Source organism: Gossypium arboreum, chromosome 1, assembly GCF_025698485.1.
Source record: "Gossypium arboreum isolate Shixiya-1 chromosome 1, ASM2569848v2, whole genome shotgun sequence".
NCBI classification, from domain to species: Eukaryota; Viridiplantae; Streptophyta; class Magnoliopsida; order Malvales; family Malvaceae; genus Gossypium; species Gossypium arboreum.
The window spans coordinates 64,088,129-64,107,178 of NC_069070.1; the positions used below are offsets into that span (position 1 = coordinate 64,088,129).

The 19,050-nt window shown below is 35.0% G+C and overlaps 2 protein-coding genes across 4 annotated transcripts; both read right to left on the reverse strand.

Moving 5' to 3' along the window:
* Positions 1-8,549: 8,549 nt before the first annotated feature.
* LOC108482429 (trihelix transcription factor PTL-like) lies at positions 8,550-11,395 on the reverse strand. Of its 3 annotated transcripts, none has more exons than XR_008283310.1 (3): positions 10,809-11,395; positions 9,053-10,265; positions 8,550-8,898 (listed from the first exon to the last, which is right to left on the reverse strand). XR_008283310.1 is itself a non-coding variant. In XM_017785562.2 (3 exons), the coding sequence occupies exons 1-2, from the start codon at positions 11,246-11,248 to the stop codon at positions 9,122-9,124; spliced, it is 1,584 nt and encodes a 527-aa protein (XP_017641051.1). In that variant the 5' UTR covers positions 11,249-11,395; the 3' UTR covers positions 8,550-8,898; positions 9,109-9,121. The 3 variants fall into 3 exon arrangements, 2 of the variants coding, with proteins under 2 accessions (XP_017641051.1, XP_017641050.1); XM_017785562.2 differs by having other exon boundaries at positions 9,109-10,265; XM_017785561.2 differs by having other exon boundaries at positions 8,550-10,265.
* A 5,716-nt stretch (positions 11,396-17,111) lies between these two features.
* Positions 17,112-18,083, reverse strand: LOC108481137 (uncharacterized). Its single transcript, XM_017784302.1, has one exon. The coding sequence runs from the start codon at positions 18,081-18,083 to the stop codon at positions 17,112-17,114; it is 972 nt and encodes a 323-aa protein (XP_017639791.1).
* Positions 18,084-19,050: the final 967 nt, after the last annotated feature.

The window sequence follows — 19,050 nt, forward strand, 5'->3', positions numbered from 1 at the left end:
AACTTGTTGCAATGTTTACATTTCAGTTTGGGATTACCGACACTACCCACACTGGTCATAGATGGAGTTGAAGACCTCAGGTTAGATCGTTGAGAGCCCCACTCTCTTCCAGAGTATCCCATAGAAGTGGTCACATAATCATACTACTTTTTTAATTTCTTAGAAGCAAAATTGTGACTTACTCATAGCTCTTTTTCTAGAAATCCGAGCCTCTTTTTTGGCTTGTTTTTTTTTCTTTACTCAGTTCCTTAGCCTTGTGTGCTTAGTCGGCTAACGCTGTAAATTCTCTTATCTCAAGAATCCCAATCAACAACTTGATATCTTCATTTAGACCGTCTTCAAAACATTTACACATTTCAGCCTCGGTTAAAACCCGTTTCCTGGCATACTTACTCAGTCGAACAAATTCCCATTCATATTCAGATACAGTCATGCTTCCTTGTTTGAGTTCCAGAAATTCTTTCTTTTTCTGATTCATAAACCTTTGACTAACATATTTCTTCCTAAATTCAATCTAGAAGAATTCCCAAGTAATATTCTCTCTCATTACAACGGAAGTTATGGTATTCCACCAATGATAAGTCAAATCTTTCAGTAAGGATACTACATATTTCAGGAAATCGACAAGTGTGCAGCACAGTTTATCTAAAACTCGAACATTATTTTCGAGCCAAAACTCTGTCCTTTCCAGATCATCATCTGCAGTAGCCCTAAATTCTTCTCCCCATGTTTGTGGATTTTACCTATCGGAGGCTTACCAATTCTAACAGGTTCAGCACCTTGTGATACCTCAGGAACTGGTTGAGGAGCAAGTAGGGGAGGTCGTTGTATAGTGGGGTTTGTTCTCAAGTATTGTGTAAACCATTAATTCATCATTTGAAAGAAGGCTTGTTTTGCCTCCTCACTTCGGCCATCAGACACAGGACTTTCACAGTCGTAGAGGTGACTCTTTGAACTGAAGCTGAAGCATTGCTCTCAACTTCCTCGGATTCAGCTCTAGCTCAGTTGGATGACATTACTATATGAAAAACATATTTAAAAATGATTAGGAGTCATCACACTATCACAATTTATATAATGGCATGTATTGCTAAACTCGTGTCTGCTACGTCAAATCTAAGAATTGGCTAAATCGTAGCTCTGATACCACTAAAAGTAACACTCCTAATCCGTACCCATCATTGGAATAGGATTTTGAAGTATTACCAAAACATTCAGAACATTTTTCAATTAATTCATGCAAGTCACTATTCTATAACCGAGATTATTCATAACATCCTTTAATTGGACCCTCGAGGTCCAATAAGAGAAATAGAATCAAATCAAGACTTAATTGAGACCTCTAAGAATTTTTCGTGGAATTACAAAATTTTTCCAAGGTGTAGCGCTCACACGCCCGTGTGGTCCAAGGGACACGCCCGTGTAACCCTAAGACACGCTAGTGCTAGAGGTCGTGTTCGACCCTGTGTAACTCTCTAACTTGCACACACGGCCATGCCACACCCCGTGTGCTAGGTCGTATGGTTAATTAATTTAATTTGAATTAGGTGCAGGTTTCACACGGCCAATACACACGCCCATGTTTTAGGCCATGTGGTACACACGGCTGAGACACATGCCCGTGTCTCTGCCCGTGTGCTTAATTCTTAGCATTCTGTTTCTCAAAATTAGGCTGCAGAGGGCACACGGCCTAACCACATGCCCGTGTTACCGGGCCGTGTGTCACATACGGTCTAGACACATGCTCGTGTGTCTGCTCATATGGACAAAATGAAACCATTTCCTAGCTTCATTTCTCACCCAAAAACCTGTACTTGAAGCTCACAAGAAATACCAACCAATTCAATCATTCCAATTGAGCAAATCCATCATTCATCAAGGCATACCATTTCATGCATACATGGTTTCAAACTCACCTTAACTTAACTTAAGCATTCACAACATTGGGTCACATGAACTTAGCATAACACATATAGATATATATATACCATAATAGTTTACTAAATCATATCCAAAATGAACCACCACTAGCCATTCCAATGGCTAGGTTACAAAATGACATTTCAAGCCACTATTGGCCAAGTTTCCTTATACATGCCATTACACCAAAATGATTTCACTAAATATACCCAAAATTCTAGTTGATAGTGTGACGATGCTCCGTGATCTTCCAACCTTCACGAGCTTCCGAGCACTATAAAACAGAGGAAAAATAAAAGGAGTAAGCATTACATGCTTAGTAAATTCCTATAACAGAAACTAAACTTATCAATCTTGTTTATTAAAATCTAGGCATACAATGTTATGTTTCTATCCATTTGGCTAAATGGCCTAAACACATACATTTCATCAAACATGTTAGTCACCAACTATTCATATAAATCAACTAACATAGATGAGCTCATCAAGCAATGTTCTTTCAAGTCATTATCATTTTATCTCAAGATTTTCATGCCAAGTTAAGAGTTATATGTCCATTGAATTATCGAAATTTCGGTGAAGGCTCAAGTAGTACACTTGAGGTGTACGATTCATTAATCCGTCAATTCTTTCGAGGGTACCCCTTAGGGTATTTAACTAAGGAACACACTCATGAGCCACATGTCGTATAACAGGATTACCAGTCCAGGCTAAATCCTTTATATAGCATATGATCACAAGAGCTTAATTAGGGTTACCAGTCCAGGCTAAACCCTAATTATAACGTGTGCTCGAGAGGTATTATGCCGAGATTACCTATTCGGGCTAAATCCTTTTTATAAAAAGGCCATTGGGATTACTCATTTGAGCTAAATCTTGTCTGCAACAAATGCAGGACCTTATTAGTTTAGGGAAAGCATATACATTCATCGGAATTCAATATTCAATCGGGACTTAACCCCTTTTTCATCATTTCAAGCATGTATCAATTTTTCATCATAGCATACAAATAAGCACATCAACATAAATCACATTACATGCAAACACAACATTCAATTAACATAATTACATGCCCGATTAAGTTACACGAACTTACCTCGACACTTGTTTGCGCAATAATCTACTAATCCTAAATCTTTTCCTTTCCTCGATCTAACATCGAGTTTGTGTTTTCGAGATCTATATAAATGAATTTAATCATAAATTTCATACATTTTATACTTAGACGGACTCAATTTACGTCCTATGCAAAATTACCATTTTAACCTTAAATTTTCCAAAAATTCTGATTTTGTCCCTAGGCCCGAAAAATGAAACTTGTACAAATTAATCCCTATTCCAAGCCTAACCAAAACCCCATTACAAATTTTCCAGCACATGTTTCCTTCAATTTCACAAGTTTACATTTTAGTCCCTAAATCAAGTTTTCATCAAAATTTACTTTGTAAATGTTATTTATCTATCAATAATCTTTCATTTTCTACCATAAATTTCTAATTTCCAGCATAATACATCCATGACCCATTTTCATACCTTGATAAATTTTCAAATAAATCCCTCAAATAGAGAGATTAAGCTATCCCGATTTCAAAAATACTAAAATTACTAAAAATGGGACAAGGGAACTTACCCAATTAGGCTTTGAAAGCTTTTTTTCTCTCTCCTAGGGTTTCTATGTGTTTTTAGGTTGAAGATGATGAAAATAAGATGATATAATTTCTTTTCATCTTTTAATTAATTAAGTATTTTGGTATTTTCAATTTAGTCCCTTGTCTTTTTCTATAATTCCATGGATGAGTCACCATAAAAAAACTACATACTTTTATTAATGGTCTAATTACCATATAAGGATCTTAAGTTTTGAATTCCATAGCTATTTAATCCTCATAGCTATTGGAATTCAACTTTCGCATTTTATGTGATTTAGTCATTCTCGTAATTAGGCACTAAATCGATAAAATGTTCATATCAAAATTTTCACACGTCATTTCTATCATATTACGGGCCATATGTTAAAGTAAAAATAAAATATATTTTGGATCGGATATGTGGTCCTGAGACCACTGTTTCGATTTCATTGAAAAATAGGCTATTACAGTGGGCTCCAACAATCTCGAATAAAAAATAGAACCGGAGACAATTTTTTTACTTCTAGTAGGAAAGTAACTTCTCTCTCAATAGAAACCGATAGAATTGTTATTCTTAGAAAATAAATTTCTCACTGTTTTCAAGCAGAATAACAATATCTCAAAATTGTGTATAACTTGTATTTTTAGCCTTACCAATGTCATCTATTTATAGAGAGAGATAGAATAATAATGATTGAATTAGTAAAATACAAATAATTCTTGTTTGATAAATAAATTAATCCTTTAGTTCTATTATGAGAGAGGGGTTCCCTAGTTAAATATATTAGAATTGTTGTCCCTCATATGTATTATGAGGGATTTTGTGCCTCTCCTGTATTTGGCCCAATTATATGTGCTTCCTATACTTTTAACCCAACACTTTATAATCTAATCTAACCAATACATGTTTTTCTATTTCCCAAAATAAATATTATTTATTAAATTAATTTCAATAAATTAATTTTCTAATTAAATAATTTTCTCAACCCAATTCTAATTTCGTTAAAATCATGGCAACTTTAGCATAAAACAATTTATGAGAAAATATATTTAACTTACATATTCAAGTAATTCATGATAACTAATTAATTTAATTCCATTTTTGAACTTCAATCATTTGATTAAATAATAATTTAAAAACTTAAATTAATTCTAAAGTCATTTCCTCCTCTACTAGCTCGTTGAAACTAGAAATGAATTACATGTTGAATCAAATGAACATAAATGAATAGGAAATGGGTAACATTTAGAAATGAATGTGGTTTCTCACTAAGTATAGAAATGACCGAGAATTAATTTATAGTTTTCTGAATAATTATTTAATTAATTAAATAATTGAAGTTTGAAAATGAAATTAAATTAATTAGTCATTGTGAATTCATTGAATGTAGAAAAGTTAAATATCTTTTGTCATAAATTATTTTACGATAATGTTGTCATGTTTTTAACTAAATCGAATCGAGTTAAGAAAATTATTTAATTGAAAATTTAATTTATAATTTTATTTTAGGAAATAAAGAACATGTATTGGGTTGGGTTGAATTATAAAGTGTTGTGTTAAAAGTCCAGTAAGCACTTATAACTGGACCTATTACAAGAGGGGCTCGAATCCCCATCATAATACATATGTGGGGAAGCATAACTTATTAGCCTTTGTCTCTCCTGGTTCAAATAGGAGATTGTTTTTCTATTAAAAAGGCATTAAATGTTTCTACTAATTCAACTAGGGTTTCAGTTCCTCCCCTATAAATAGATGACACCGGTGGGGCTAAAAATACAACAAGTTATATACAACTTTGAGATATTGTTATTTTGCCCGAAAATAGTGATAATTTATTTCTAAGTATAAATTTTATTTTCTAGGAATATTAATTCTATCAGTTTCTATAAGAGAGAGATTTACTTTCCTACAAAGTAAGAATTTTATTTATGGTTTTGTGTTTGATCTGAAATTATTCGAGCCCATACTTGAAGCAGATTTTGGTATGAGAATAGTGGAGAAGGTCGTTCGGTTGAAAGTCGATAGTGACAAGGATCTGTTTGGCCCAAAACACAGGTGTGATTTCGAGAAAATTTTATTGCTATAAATATCATAAATCGGCTCGATTTTTAAAAATTTTATTTTTCCGCTATGCAAGAAAATCATTTTCAAATTAGATTTTTTTCAACACTAAATACGTCTAACATAAAGAAAAGGTATTATTCATTTAGAGTTTATTACTATAAATATCACAAAAGGGCTCAGTTTTGAAAAAATTTAAAAACCTCTACTGTAACTGTAAAACTGTTTTCTTAACCGATTTTTTCAATAGTAAGGTGAGTAAAGTTCTTGTAAATTGGAGGGAAGTTAGAGAATATTTTCATGTGTTCAACTGATCAAAGTGCTTGGAACCATATTTGTGCATTATTGTTTCTTTGTTATCAAACCGACTCAAGGCTCTACAAATTCGTGACATTGTCTTTCAAAACATCATGACATTCACTTACAAAGTCGCAACATTGTCTCTTGCAATGTTGTGACATTATACAAATAGAGAGTAACATACGACGTCAAAAGTACAACCTCGTGACATTGCGCAACATCCCAAAATTATCCCTCCCTATAATGTTTTGTCTTTTTTGAGTCTCGAACACCTGCGCTCTTCCCCGAATCTCTCATAAATGGTTTTAAATTGATTATAAAGCAGTTAAAATTCCTTAAACTTGATTTATTCATTTTATAAAAATATTTTAAGTTTAAATTAAAAAATATATTTCAAGATTTCTTATTTGTACATATTCTAATAGCATCTTTCATGCGTGTCAGACGTTAGGAGAGGTGAAGGGTGTTATAAGCTCTCTTTTTTCCTTCTCAAGATAAGGCCAGCTAATATACTTTCTCTAGTACTTCATCAAGAGAAAGTTATAGTTTACCCTATCCATTGGAATACACTTGTCATTGTGATCCACCATAGATAAGTCTCCTCTTTCAAGAAAGAGTTGCACACGTTGGTTTCTCTTCAGGGCTGCATTGAAGTATTTAAACACCTTTTGAATATTTAGTAACCAATACTCCGACACTGATGGATCATCACAGCCACATTCCTTGCTATGAATTGCATCTGCTTTAAGCCCTTTTGTTGTTTCCATTGCTTAGGCCAACAAAATATGGGGTTCACTAGGGCTCTTACTAGGCATTGCAACCTTGCCCTTGAGTTTACCATTGAGCTTCCTACTAGTTTTACCCCATCTAGTAGTGTGTAATGGTTGGTTTCTAGATAATGATGGGGGTTGAGTAACCTGATTAATTCCCTCATTTTTAACACTAGAATCCTTCTTAGGATCAACTAGAGCCTTAAATCTGAATCCTAAATTTAAATTCCCTTGATATTCAAGTTCATTCGCAAGCCATTTCTTTAGACCATTTTGTATTATATGTTGGACAACCATCCATGGACCATAATTATTGCATACTATCAGTTGATCCGTTGTCTTCTCCAACACCGATATCCATCTTTGATCGTTAATCGTTAGTCTCATCCCTTTGCCTCATAGGGTGAGCGTCCTTCGTATGACCATAGTGACCCCCAAGTGAATAAAATATTGGATGAAAATCCATACTAAACCCTTTATAGAACTCCTTCGACCTAAATTTTAGAAAGTAATGACCTGCTCAAATTAATTGATATTGCCATTCTTTCAAATCGCCCCTTCACAGCACTACTAGTACTACTATCAATTTTCACTACTTTACCTACCAGCAATGGCATGTAGCTTCGGTTATACCAAGCACCAGAGGGACCTGGTAATCTAATCCAAACCACCACTTGATTTGGATGATGTTGCAAGGTCAAGAAATCCTTTATCCAAGGTTGAACGATTAGGCAATGGCTAAAGATTATTCAGGAGCCCTTCTGACAGTACCTGAGAATAGTCATTAGCAAGATCCATAAGTTGCACGGTTTGCGTCGGCTTCCATAAAGCCTAGATTTTATTTAAGAGCATATTAAAGCCAATCTTTCTACCAGGCAATTTTATGATGATCAACTGATTCATGCTTTATTTGACTAGATAATGAACCCTTTCAAAAAAGGAGGTCGAAGGTACTCTATCTACCTTTTCAATTATTACGTAACCTTCCAATTTCACTATCATCATCCTCCTCTATAGTTGAAGCATTCGTTTTCCCTGTGAGCAACGCATGTAATTTATCTTTGAAAGAGACCATCCCCTCATCTGTATGTTCTACCATCATTCCACCGCTATCTGGTCAATCCTCTTCGCCCAAGCGAACCTTCTTCGTGACCCTACCACCCACTCCTTTGGGGACAACTTCGATCCAGAACTATCGCCAATTATGTTGTTATAATATTTTTCTATCTTATCTTTTGATATCTAATTTATTTACGTTTGTTGTATGATAAAAATGACCATTAAAAATCCTTTATTTCTTCGACCCAACCACTCTTCTGATTTTGAGAAAAAAGAATTTATTTATCAATATAACTCATTTATATATTCATGTCAAAATAATAAATAAATAGGACTCATAAAAATTATTTACTTCTAGGGAAAAACTTTTACCGCATTAGGCTAACTCCAAAACTCAATTTTATTAAATTTAAATATAAACTCGATTCAACTTAATCATAAAAATTTAACAACTCGAATCTTTGTAACTTGAAATCAGAAATTATCCAAGAACGAAATTATTCAAACTCGAAATAACTAAAACAAGCAAATCAAAATAATATGAACTAAAATAAATCTAACTCGAAAACTTGACTATTAAATCTAAATGGCCCAAACCTAAAATGATCTAAATCTAAAATGACCAAAATATTTTAAAAACTCCCCAATTCAATCCAAAACCAAACCGGTTCATCCTATCAAAATCTAAATGAGATTACAAGTTTTTTATTAGATATTTATTAGTTAAATTTATTTATATCGAACAAATATTTTACCTTTAAAAAAAACAAATATAAATGGAATATCAAATAGAATGATCTCGAGTATATATATGTAAAACCCGTTAATCCTTGGCCTACTTATTTGATACAAATGCAAACAAAATCTGAAAGATTTGCATTCTGGTTTACAATCTGATCCAAAGTCACTGTTTCCTTAACCTATGCACCGTACTTCAGAGAAATTGTACATAAACTTTTGCACACGTGGGGGCAAATGCCCTCTATAATGCAGAGATATTTCATCAGACATTTACTAAACAACAAATTCTCAGTAAATATACATTGAAAGAAGAAGAAAGAAAGAAAGTGATAATGAAGAAGTATCATAAATCAAGTTTCCATGCACTAAATCAACTATATATATTGAAATGCAGTGGTTTTTCCTTTTCCGCTCTCCCCTGCAAGATATATTAAATCAAACCCATTAATCCATATTTGAATTAGCTAAGAACAACATGAAACACAGTTTGCTGTACATAAATTTTCAAGAGTCAAAGATCAGTCAAACTGCTTGCTTACACATTCTACACAGCCTCTCAAAAGAGAACTTACCCATGTGGGATGGATTACAATAATTGTGAAACCTGTCATCTTTTGTTTGAACTTACTGGTTTTTTTTCATCAGTTGCTGAGTTTCAGACCATAGTTTTCCCACAAGTTATTATCTCCATCAGCCATGAAGAAGCGAAAGCAACTATCGCTTACAGCATGAGAAGAGCCGTCATTTGGTTGGAGTCTCAATGTCTCAGGTCCTTGAGTGAAAATGGTCTCATGGGGTTGATAATAATCAAAGCCTCTTGAGTTCTCCTTTCTCTTTTTGTTACTCTCCTTGGTTTTCATTAGGGTATATGAACCACCAATGGTATCCCATTTGTCTTTGCACATTAAACCACTCCTTTCAAATCCTAAACACCCCATCTTAGCAGCGATTTCCTCCCACAAAACCACCTCTTCTGAATACCCTACTTGTTGGAACCTTGTTTCCATGGCGGTCCTCAGCTGTATGAGCCTAGAAACCTCAGCTTCTTGCCACCCATCAGCCTTAACAGTGTGGTTAATTGTTCCATTCCCATTTTCATTATGGTTTTCACCGTCAGATGATGCCGCCTTCAACTGTTTGCCAGCCAGGTTCTGTAATGCCTCCATTAAAGCAGCATCACGAGCTTCAATCCATGCTCTCTCTTTAGCCCAAAACTTATGCTCTCTATCTATTCTTATTGCTGCTTCTTTCCTCCATTGTTCTTCCCTTAAAACCCTCTCTTGCTCCTTTTCCTCGAGCGTCTTGGTCAGTTTCACAAGCCATGCCTCTTGCCTCTCCATTAGCTTCCCGATTTGCGAGTCGATGAACTCTTTTATCTTGGCTTTCCAGCTTCTGCAACCCCTTTTCTTTTTCAGCTTTGCACTGCTTAAATCATTGTTATCTGAGGAACAAGTGTCGAATTTTGAGGAACTTGAGAGACTAAGACTATCACTGCAAAGCTTTTGCGAGTGATAGATCTCTTGATTTGCTTGAGTATTGATGCTATTTTGAGCGCCATGAAACTGAAAACTGTTGCCGATTAGGGGAGTTTCTTGGCCTAAAACTCCATTGTTGTTGCTGGTATCCCCATATAAAGCTTCAAGTTGACGAAAGAATCGATAGTGTTTACCATCCTGTCTCCCAGCCTTGCCTTCCTTAGTCTTTTTATAATATTTATACAAGTTTTCGAATTTCTCCCTGCATTTTTTCCCACTCCTTTGGTACCCATGTTCCTCAAACATGACTCTACAGCACCAAGAAAAAAGGGAAGGAAATGGCAATAAATTAAACTTTAAACCTATTAGAAAACAGATGAACCCTAATTCAAATGTGTATGACCATGGAAATATCATGTGATGAATGTTGATAAAGCTCTTATTTGACCATTCAAAATTGAAAAATAAAGATGGGTCTTTCGGCAAGGGACTGATGAAAACGTCTTTTCATGGATAAAACTTGCAGATGGGTACTTAAAACATCCAAAAGGTTAGTCATTTTTATAGTAAAAACCAGTAAAAACTTGCACAATAATGGAGGCAACACATTTTCAAAGGAAAAAAAGAGAGCAAGTCAGTTGAAGACTATAGAAATGATCAGCTATCGTTTATTTTCTTTAAAAATAAATAAAAGAAGAAAACTCGTGTAATACTGTTCCTGGTTTGAACCCCATTTCATATCTTTAAAAGGAGAAACAATCCATGGAGTGAAGTTGCTAGCTTTGGGAATGGAAGAAAATAGAGAATTAGGGTATGGAGAGCATGGAAGAATAAATATATTATTTGTATATACCTGGAAACTTCATCCCACAAAGGACCCTTTTGATTAGCTTCTTTGAACTTGGGGTCGAGATGAGATCTGATCTCAAGAAGTGTTAAGGTCTCTTGTCTCGGCCACCTTCCATTTCCTCCATCACCTCCAAAAGCACTGGCTTCACCGTCGAACCCACAGCTGGGACTAAGTGTGGAAGCACTAGTGACAGTGGCAACAGCAGCCATGGGAGTGGCATTAGTATTACCAGTAGAATCAGAAGGGAACTCATGTCTACCCACCATTTGCATCACATCGAAGGGGTGGTGGGGTTGCTGCGGTGGCGGCAGATTCCGGTGGTGGCCGGGGGAGAATAACTCAGTATCCTGTGGAATTGCTTGGAAATTGATGGGTTTTCCGTTGAGTAGTTGCCTAAGATCGGGTATGGCATATTGATGGTGACGATGATCCTCCATTTCCATATCGATTTATGAACCCAAAAAGAAAAAAAACAATGGAAAAGGAAAAGGAAAGAGTAGAGTAAAGCTAAAAAAATAAAAATAAAGAGTGAAAGAGAAAGGTTTTAATAGAGAGAAAGAGTGTATGAAAGAGAGAGAAAGCGGCAGACTCGGATCGTGTCGTCCACGAAAAATCTCCAAATTAAGCTTAGGCCAACGGTCCCACACACTACAAATATACGTATTTTGCTACAATCCTTTCCAAAATTACCTACATTTGTATATAGTTGGAGTACCTATTAATCCTAACCCAGGTTAATTTGGGTGTACCTTAATTTGGATTTTGATATTTATTTTGTATCAGCTTATTTTAAGTAAAAGAATTTTTAAATTTTTACAAAAATATTTATTCATTCTTTTTCAATTTATAAGAGTAATTTAATTTATGTTAATTTTAAAAGTAAAGTGAATAATTAAAGATAATTAATTATGGTATTAATATCTTTAATTAATTGCAAATGATTTTAGCTCTCGATGTTTATATATTTTGTTAATTTAGTCTAAGTTCTAAAAATTTAACAAATTTAGTCTCAATATTTAGCATTTACATAAATGTTGCAAGATAAATTTGTTAAGTTATTACCAAATTAACAAAATGTGTAAATTTTAATGGCTAAATTTATTATTATACTAATCAAAATTATGTACAAATGATAGAAAACATTAACGTCATGGTTAATTATTCTTAGTTTCTTACATTCAAAATTGATAGGAATTAAATTGCTTGATTTTTTAGAAGGACTAATTTGTCCAAATTCAAAATTAAAAAAACTAAAAATACATTTTACCGATTTTTTAAATTTAGAAAAGAGATTCATATCATTTTAAATTATTTATTCAAATTATTGTTAATCCAAGCCACTCTAGATTCTAATCATTTTAGGTTTGAGTTATTTTGTGTTCAAATTATTTTGAATTAAACAATTTTAAATTAAAAACTTAAATTATTAATTTTTATAATAAAATTAAATTAAATCGATATCGAACTGGTTTTTGAATTGGGGCGAAAATCAAGGGTAGTGTCAAAACATTCCAATCACAACCCATTCCTCGACCGCGAGAAAAACCTTTGGGCCCTTTGGGGCTTGGAAGCCTTAAACACTTCATCATTTTGATAGATTCTTAAGCTGAATTTGTCAATTGTCATTCATTTCTGCACCTTCCTCTATTGATCCTTATTACCAACACATTTAATTCAGGTTTTCTATATTTGATATTATTTAGTGACTTTCGCTATTGTTTGGATAACCTTTGTTAGCATGTTCATTACCACTAATATAATTTTAATAACCTATGATATTCGATATAGTTGTATTAACCTTTGGCATACTTTCAATTTGGTAGCTTTTGATATAATTTTAATAACCTTTAATATGATTTTTATAACCCTTTGATATAAAGTGTGTCGAAACCATTTTTTTGAAAACAGGAAATCGACTTTTGAAAACGAAAAGTTGGGAGTCGCCACCAATCGTTTTTAATAGGGTGTGATTGGACCACCTCAAAACACGGTCGTTTTTAATAAATAAATAAATTTTTCAAAACGACGATTTTAGTCTGCGAAAATAGAAAATCGGTTTGAGAGTCAGTTACGTACGAGGAAGGATTAGCACCCTCGACACGCCCAAAATTAGTACTTAATTGATTATTTAGTGTCTTAATGTCAAAAATTAAAGATTTGGACAGAGTTCAAAACGCGATCCTCCTTTTATTGGCTTTTAAAACATTTAGGTAAGTTAAATGTGTATTAAAGATCATCTCACCTCAAGGTAAAATATTACATCCAATACGTTAGGACACAACATTTTTTACCCTCAATTGTGAGCTTGCCTTTAAAATGTGCGTTTTAGCCTTAAGAGGATATTCGAATATTCAAAACAAACAAAGAAAGCGAAACCCAGTACGTTAGGGCACGATTCTTCGAATTCTTTAAATACCGAACATTGCCTTTATTTTGAAAATTTTTTAGAGTGAACTGGTAAGAGGATATTCGAATATTCAAGACAAACAAAGAAAGCGAAACCCAGTACGTTAGGGCACGATTCTTCGAATTCTTTAAATACCGAACATTGTCTTTATTTTGAAAATTTTTGAGAGAAGATCAATGGATAAATGAATTAAGGACATATATTTTTTTAAAAATGATGATAATAGACAACATGAAAATAATAATATGAGAATAATGCTAACCATATATAAATAATAAAAATAATAATAATAGTAATTAATAGAAATAATTAATAAAACAACAAGTAATAATAAATACAATAATGTAATAAACATTGTGCTAATAGTATTAATAATAATATTAAAAACATGATGATAATAACAAAAATATGTTGACGATAACATTAAATATGGGGATAATAGTAAAAAAATAAAAAATTTGGAATAACAATGTTAAATTAGTAATAGTGAGAAATAGTAAATAATAATAATTTGATATAAAAATGGTAACCGATAATAAACAATGGTATAAAAATATAATATAATAAGTCTATGTATAATAGAAATTTATATTTAAAATAATTAACTTGCTTAAATATATATATATTTACATAATAAATATATAATAATAAATAGATAATATAATAATATGAAACATAACTCAAATTAATTAAATTAATAGAAAATAAAAAATATAAAAATAATGAGAATAAAGCTGAAATTAATTAATTTAATGTAAAAATAACAAAAATAAAAAAGGGTTAAATTGAATTAAAATGAAAACTTTGGGGCCAAATCGAAAGGAAATAAAATCGAGGTAAACTCCTCTCTTTTCCTTCTTTCGTTTGTGTAAAGAAAAATGTGAACACCAAAGTAAACAAAATTGAATAATATAAAAAGTTACCTTAAAAATCTGATTTGTATTCTCTTTGATTTCGTATGTGTATCCTCTAAAAAATTCACCCCAAAAATCCTCTAAAAATCTTCTCCAAATCCCCCAATACAATAGTTTTTCCATAGCTTTTATAGCCAAATTTTACAACTTATAACAAGTAGGGTGATGGAGGTAGTAGGGGTGATAGAGGTAGTGGACAGTTTAGTAGGGTGTGGGGGTGATGGAAGTAGTGGATGGTTTAGTAGGGTGATGGAGTTAATGGTCGGTTTAGTGGGGTGTTTAATTTGGGCTGGTTTGATTGGGCCCGAGCAGAAATTTGGTTCTGCAGCTGCCTCTCTTTGCTCATTGTCGTGTAATGAGAATAGAGCAAAGATTTTAGAAGGGCCAAATTTGCTTGGGCTGGCTGAGTCTTGTCTTTTTTGCCACAGCCCACCGCACTTTATTGCTTCAAAAATGCTCCTTTGCTGCTTCATGTAAATGAGATTTGTTAAAATTTGATCTGCTCCGCTCCGCCTTCGTGAAGATAAGATTCATCAGATGTCGACCGCTCCACTCTTGTTCAGCGGAGATAAGATCTGATATATTTAGCCTGCTTCACTCTTGCTCAGTGAAGATAAGTCTGATGATTGGAATCTGCTCCATCGCTAGTACAGGGAGATAAGATTCACCAAAATTCGATCTGCTCCGCTCCTGCTCAGCGAAGATAAGATCTGCTATATTTAGCCTGCTTCACTCCTACTCAGTGAAGATAAGGCTGATGATTAGAATCTGCTCCATGGCTGATACATGGAGATAAGACTCGCCACAATTTGATCTGCTTCACTCTTGCTCAGTGAAGAAAAGATCGGGTATGTTTAGCCTACTCCACTCCTGCTCCATGAAGATAAGGCTGGTGGCTGAAATCTGCTTCACTCCTACTCAGTGAAGATAAGACTCGCCAAAATTTGATCTGCTTCACTCCTGCTTAGTGAAGATAAGATCGGGTATGTTTAGCCTGCTCCATTCCTGCTCAGTGAAGATAAGGCTGATGATATCTATCTTTTTAATTGTCCACTGGGGGATCCTATCTGTAGAAGAGTGATTTTATGCTTATGCTAGATGTTTAGGATGCCATGATTAATCAAATGCTCCTAACTAGATGTATTATGGATATTTAAATGCATAAATGCAAAATGTCATGAGAATGATCATTTAAATTTTTAGGCTGTTATCGCTCGCTGTTTGCTATGGTAACATCCCTAATGTATGCCTTCTCATCCATCTTGATAAAAGAGGGCTTGAGGATACTGTAAGTCCCTTTTCCTTCACACGTTTCTAGCTCTTTAAGCCTGGTGAATTTTAAATAATTGTCCTATTTCAGGATCTTGTATTGTTTAGAAATCTTTCAGAGTAATATGTAAAACCTCTTTTGAGAACATTGTTAGTTCATTAATCATTATTTCAATAAAAATACTCGAAAAAGATTATAATGATAAGTAAAACAGAAATTTATTCAAGTCAGAATTTGCGAAAGATGTATCAACAAAGAAAGCAGTCATTGTTTGAGATACAAAAATAGATGAAAAGGAACAGAATAGGTGCCCCAGATTTCACAGTTTGAGCTTCTCTGTACAAACTCCTCGATGACCTTTTTAAACTTGGCACGCGCTCAAAGGATCTATAGCATTTTGTTGATGCCCCAAGATGTAGCTTATCTCCTCTTTGTCGATTCAAGTGTAGTGAGACAATTACCTGCCCCAGTTTGGATCGAAATTTGAATTGCCCTTTGCGGGTTTTCAATTCAAAATCCCTTTGGTCTCAAGACGCCCTTTTACGGGTTTTCACATTGGCCTCTCTTTTTTTTTTGGCGCCCTTTACGAGTTTTCACCTCAACTGCTTCAAGCAAAATATCTTTTGACAGAATCCAAATTTATCGGGTTAGGCAAGCTCTTGCCATCCATCTTTGCTAGTATCAATGCCCCTCCAGAGAAAGCCTTTTTTTACCACATAGGGTCCTTCCCAATTTGGCATCCATTTTCCCCTGAAATCTTTTTGCATAGGGAGAATCTTTTTCAATACTAAGTCTCCCTCATGGAACACCCTAGGGCGAACTTTTTTGTTGTAGGCTCGCATTATTCTCCTCTGGTACATTTGACTATGACGAATAGCCTTCAGCCTCTTCTCTTCAATCAAGTTTAACTGATCGTAACGAGATTGGATCCATTCTGCTTCGTCTAACTTCAGCTCTGATAACACTCGGAGAGAAGGGATTTCGACCTCAATAGGTAAAACTGCCTCCATCCCATAAACCAATGAGAAAGGTGTTGCCCCGGTAGAAGTTCTGACAAATGTCTGATAAGCATAAAGAGCAAATGGGAGCTTTTTATGCCAATCTTTGTAAGTCTCCGCCATCTTCCCCACAATCTTCTTGATATTCTTATTAGCTGCCTCAACCGCCCCATTCATTTTTGGGCGGTATGGTGATGAGTTGTAATGTTTAATGTTGAACCGATTGCAGACTTCTGCTATTGCACTATTGTTCAGATTCAACGCGTTGTCAGATACGATTCTTTCTGGCATACCATAACGACATACGATCTTTTTCTTCACGAACTTGCTGACCGCCGACTTTGTGACATTGGCGTACAAAGCAGCCTCCACCCATTTGGTAAAGTAGTCAATGACCATAAAAATAAATCGATGTCCATTGGAAGCCTTTGGCGAAATTGGCCTAATGACGTCCATACCCCACATTGAGAATGGCCATGGGGAAGTCATAACATGGAGGGGTGAAGGAGGCACATGGATCTTGTCTCTATAAATTTGACACTTATGGCACTTCTTAACGTAATTGATGCAATCTCCTTCCATTGTGGACCAGTAATATCCGAATCTCATGATTTGTCAAGCCACTATAAAACCATTGGCATGTGTCCCACAGACGCCATCATGGACTTCCTCTAGAATTTTCTTTGCCTCAACAACGTCAACACATCTTAGCAACACCTAATCCTTTCTTTCCTTATATAGGACCTCACCGTCCAGAACATAGTCACTGGCTAACCTCCTCAATGTTCTTTTATCATTTTCGGTTGCTTGATCTGGATATGCACGGCTCTTCATATATTGTAAGATATCATGATACCAAGGATGATCATCTCTCTCTTCCTCTTCATCGACATTACAGCAGTGAGCCGGAGCCTCACAGATACTCATTTGAATTGGCTTCATATCCTCCTGTTCATTTACTTTGATCATGGAAGCCAGTGTAACCAAGGCGTCAGCCATTTGATTCTCGTCTTGCGGGAGGTAATGAAAGGTAATATCATCAAACTCTTCAATTAACTCCAGGATTAACTTTCGGTAATTGATCAATTTGGGATCTCTCGTTTCCCACTCACCTTTAAGCTGATAAATTACCAATGCAGAATCTCCATACACTTCTAATACTTTGATTTCGCGATCTATAGCTGTCCGAATTCCCATGATACATGATTCGTATTCTGCCATGTTGTTTGTGCAGTCAAAATCCAGCTTGCAAGTGAATGGATAATGGTCTCCGTTTGGGGATATCAGTACTGCCCCAACTCCATTTCCAACGGTATTTGATGCTCCGTCAAAATTTAATTTCCAAGAATGATCTTTAGACATGTCTCCTTCAGCGATTGCTACATACATTAGATCTTCATTGGGGAAACTGAAATTCAAAGGTTTATAGTCCTCCAAAGCTCTACTGGCTAGGAAGTCTGCTATTGCACTCCCATTCACAGCTTTTTGGTTTACATAAACTATATCAAATTCGGAGAGCAGAATCTGCCATCGGGCCATCCTTCCATTTAAAGTGGTTGATTCCATCATGTATTTGGGAGGGTCTAGCTTTGAGATTAGCCAAGTTGTATGGTACAACATGTATTGCCTCAACCTTTGTGTTGTCCAAACCAAAGCAGAGCATAGCTTCTCAATTGGCGGATACCCCATTTCACACTCAGTGAATTTTTTACTGAGGTAATATATTGCTCTTTCTTTTCTCTAGTCTCATCATGTTGACCGAGCACACACCCCATCGAATTATCAAATACTGTTAAGTACAGTATCAATGGTCTACCAGGGCTTGGTGGTGTTAGCACTAGGGGACTGGACAAATATTGTTTAACCTTTTCAAAGGTTTTTTGGCATTCATCATCCCATACCCCAGGATTATGCTTTTTAAGAAGACGGAATATAGGGTCACACTTCTCAGTCAGTTGCGAAATAAACCGTGTGATATAGTTTAGTCTCTCTAGGAAACCTCAGACTTCTTTCTGAGTTTGTGGCAGTGGCAGCTCCTGAATAGCCTTGACTTTATCAAGGTCGACTTCTATTCTCTTCTCACTGACTACGAAGCCGAGTAACTTTCCGGACCTAGCTCCGAAGGTGCATTTTGACGAATTGAGCTTTAATTGGAATTTTCTCAACCTCAGGAACAATTTTCTCAACACTCACACATGCTCCTCTTCAGTTAGGGATTTTGCAATCATGTCGTCAACGTAGACCTCAATTTCCTTGTGCATCATGTCATGGAACAAGGTTACCATGGCTCTTTGGTATGTGGCTCCTGCATTTTTCAACCCGAAGGGCATCACCTTGTAGCAAAACGTTCCCCATAAAGTTATAAATGTGGTTTTTTCCATATCCTCAGGATGTATCTTAATCTGATTGTACCCGGAGAACCTATCCATAAAGGAGAACAGTGAATAGCCTCCCGTATTATCCACTAGAGTGTCTATGTGAGGCAATGGAAAGTTATCCTTTGGGTTGGCCTTATTTAAATCTCTGTAATCTACACACATCCGTACTTTCCCATCTTTCTTAGGGACAGGGACGACGTTGGCCACCCATTCTGAATAATTGACCACCTGTAGGAATCTAGTATTAAACTGCTTCTTGACTTCTTCCTTTATTTTCA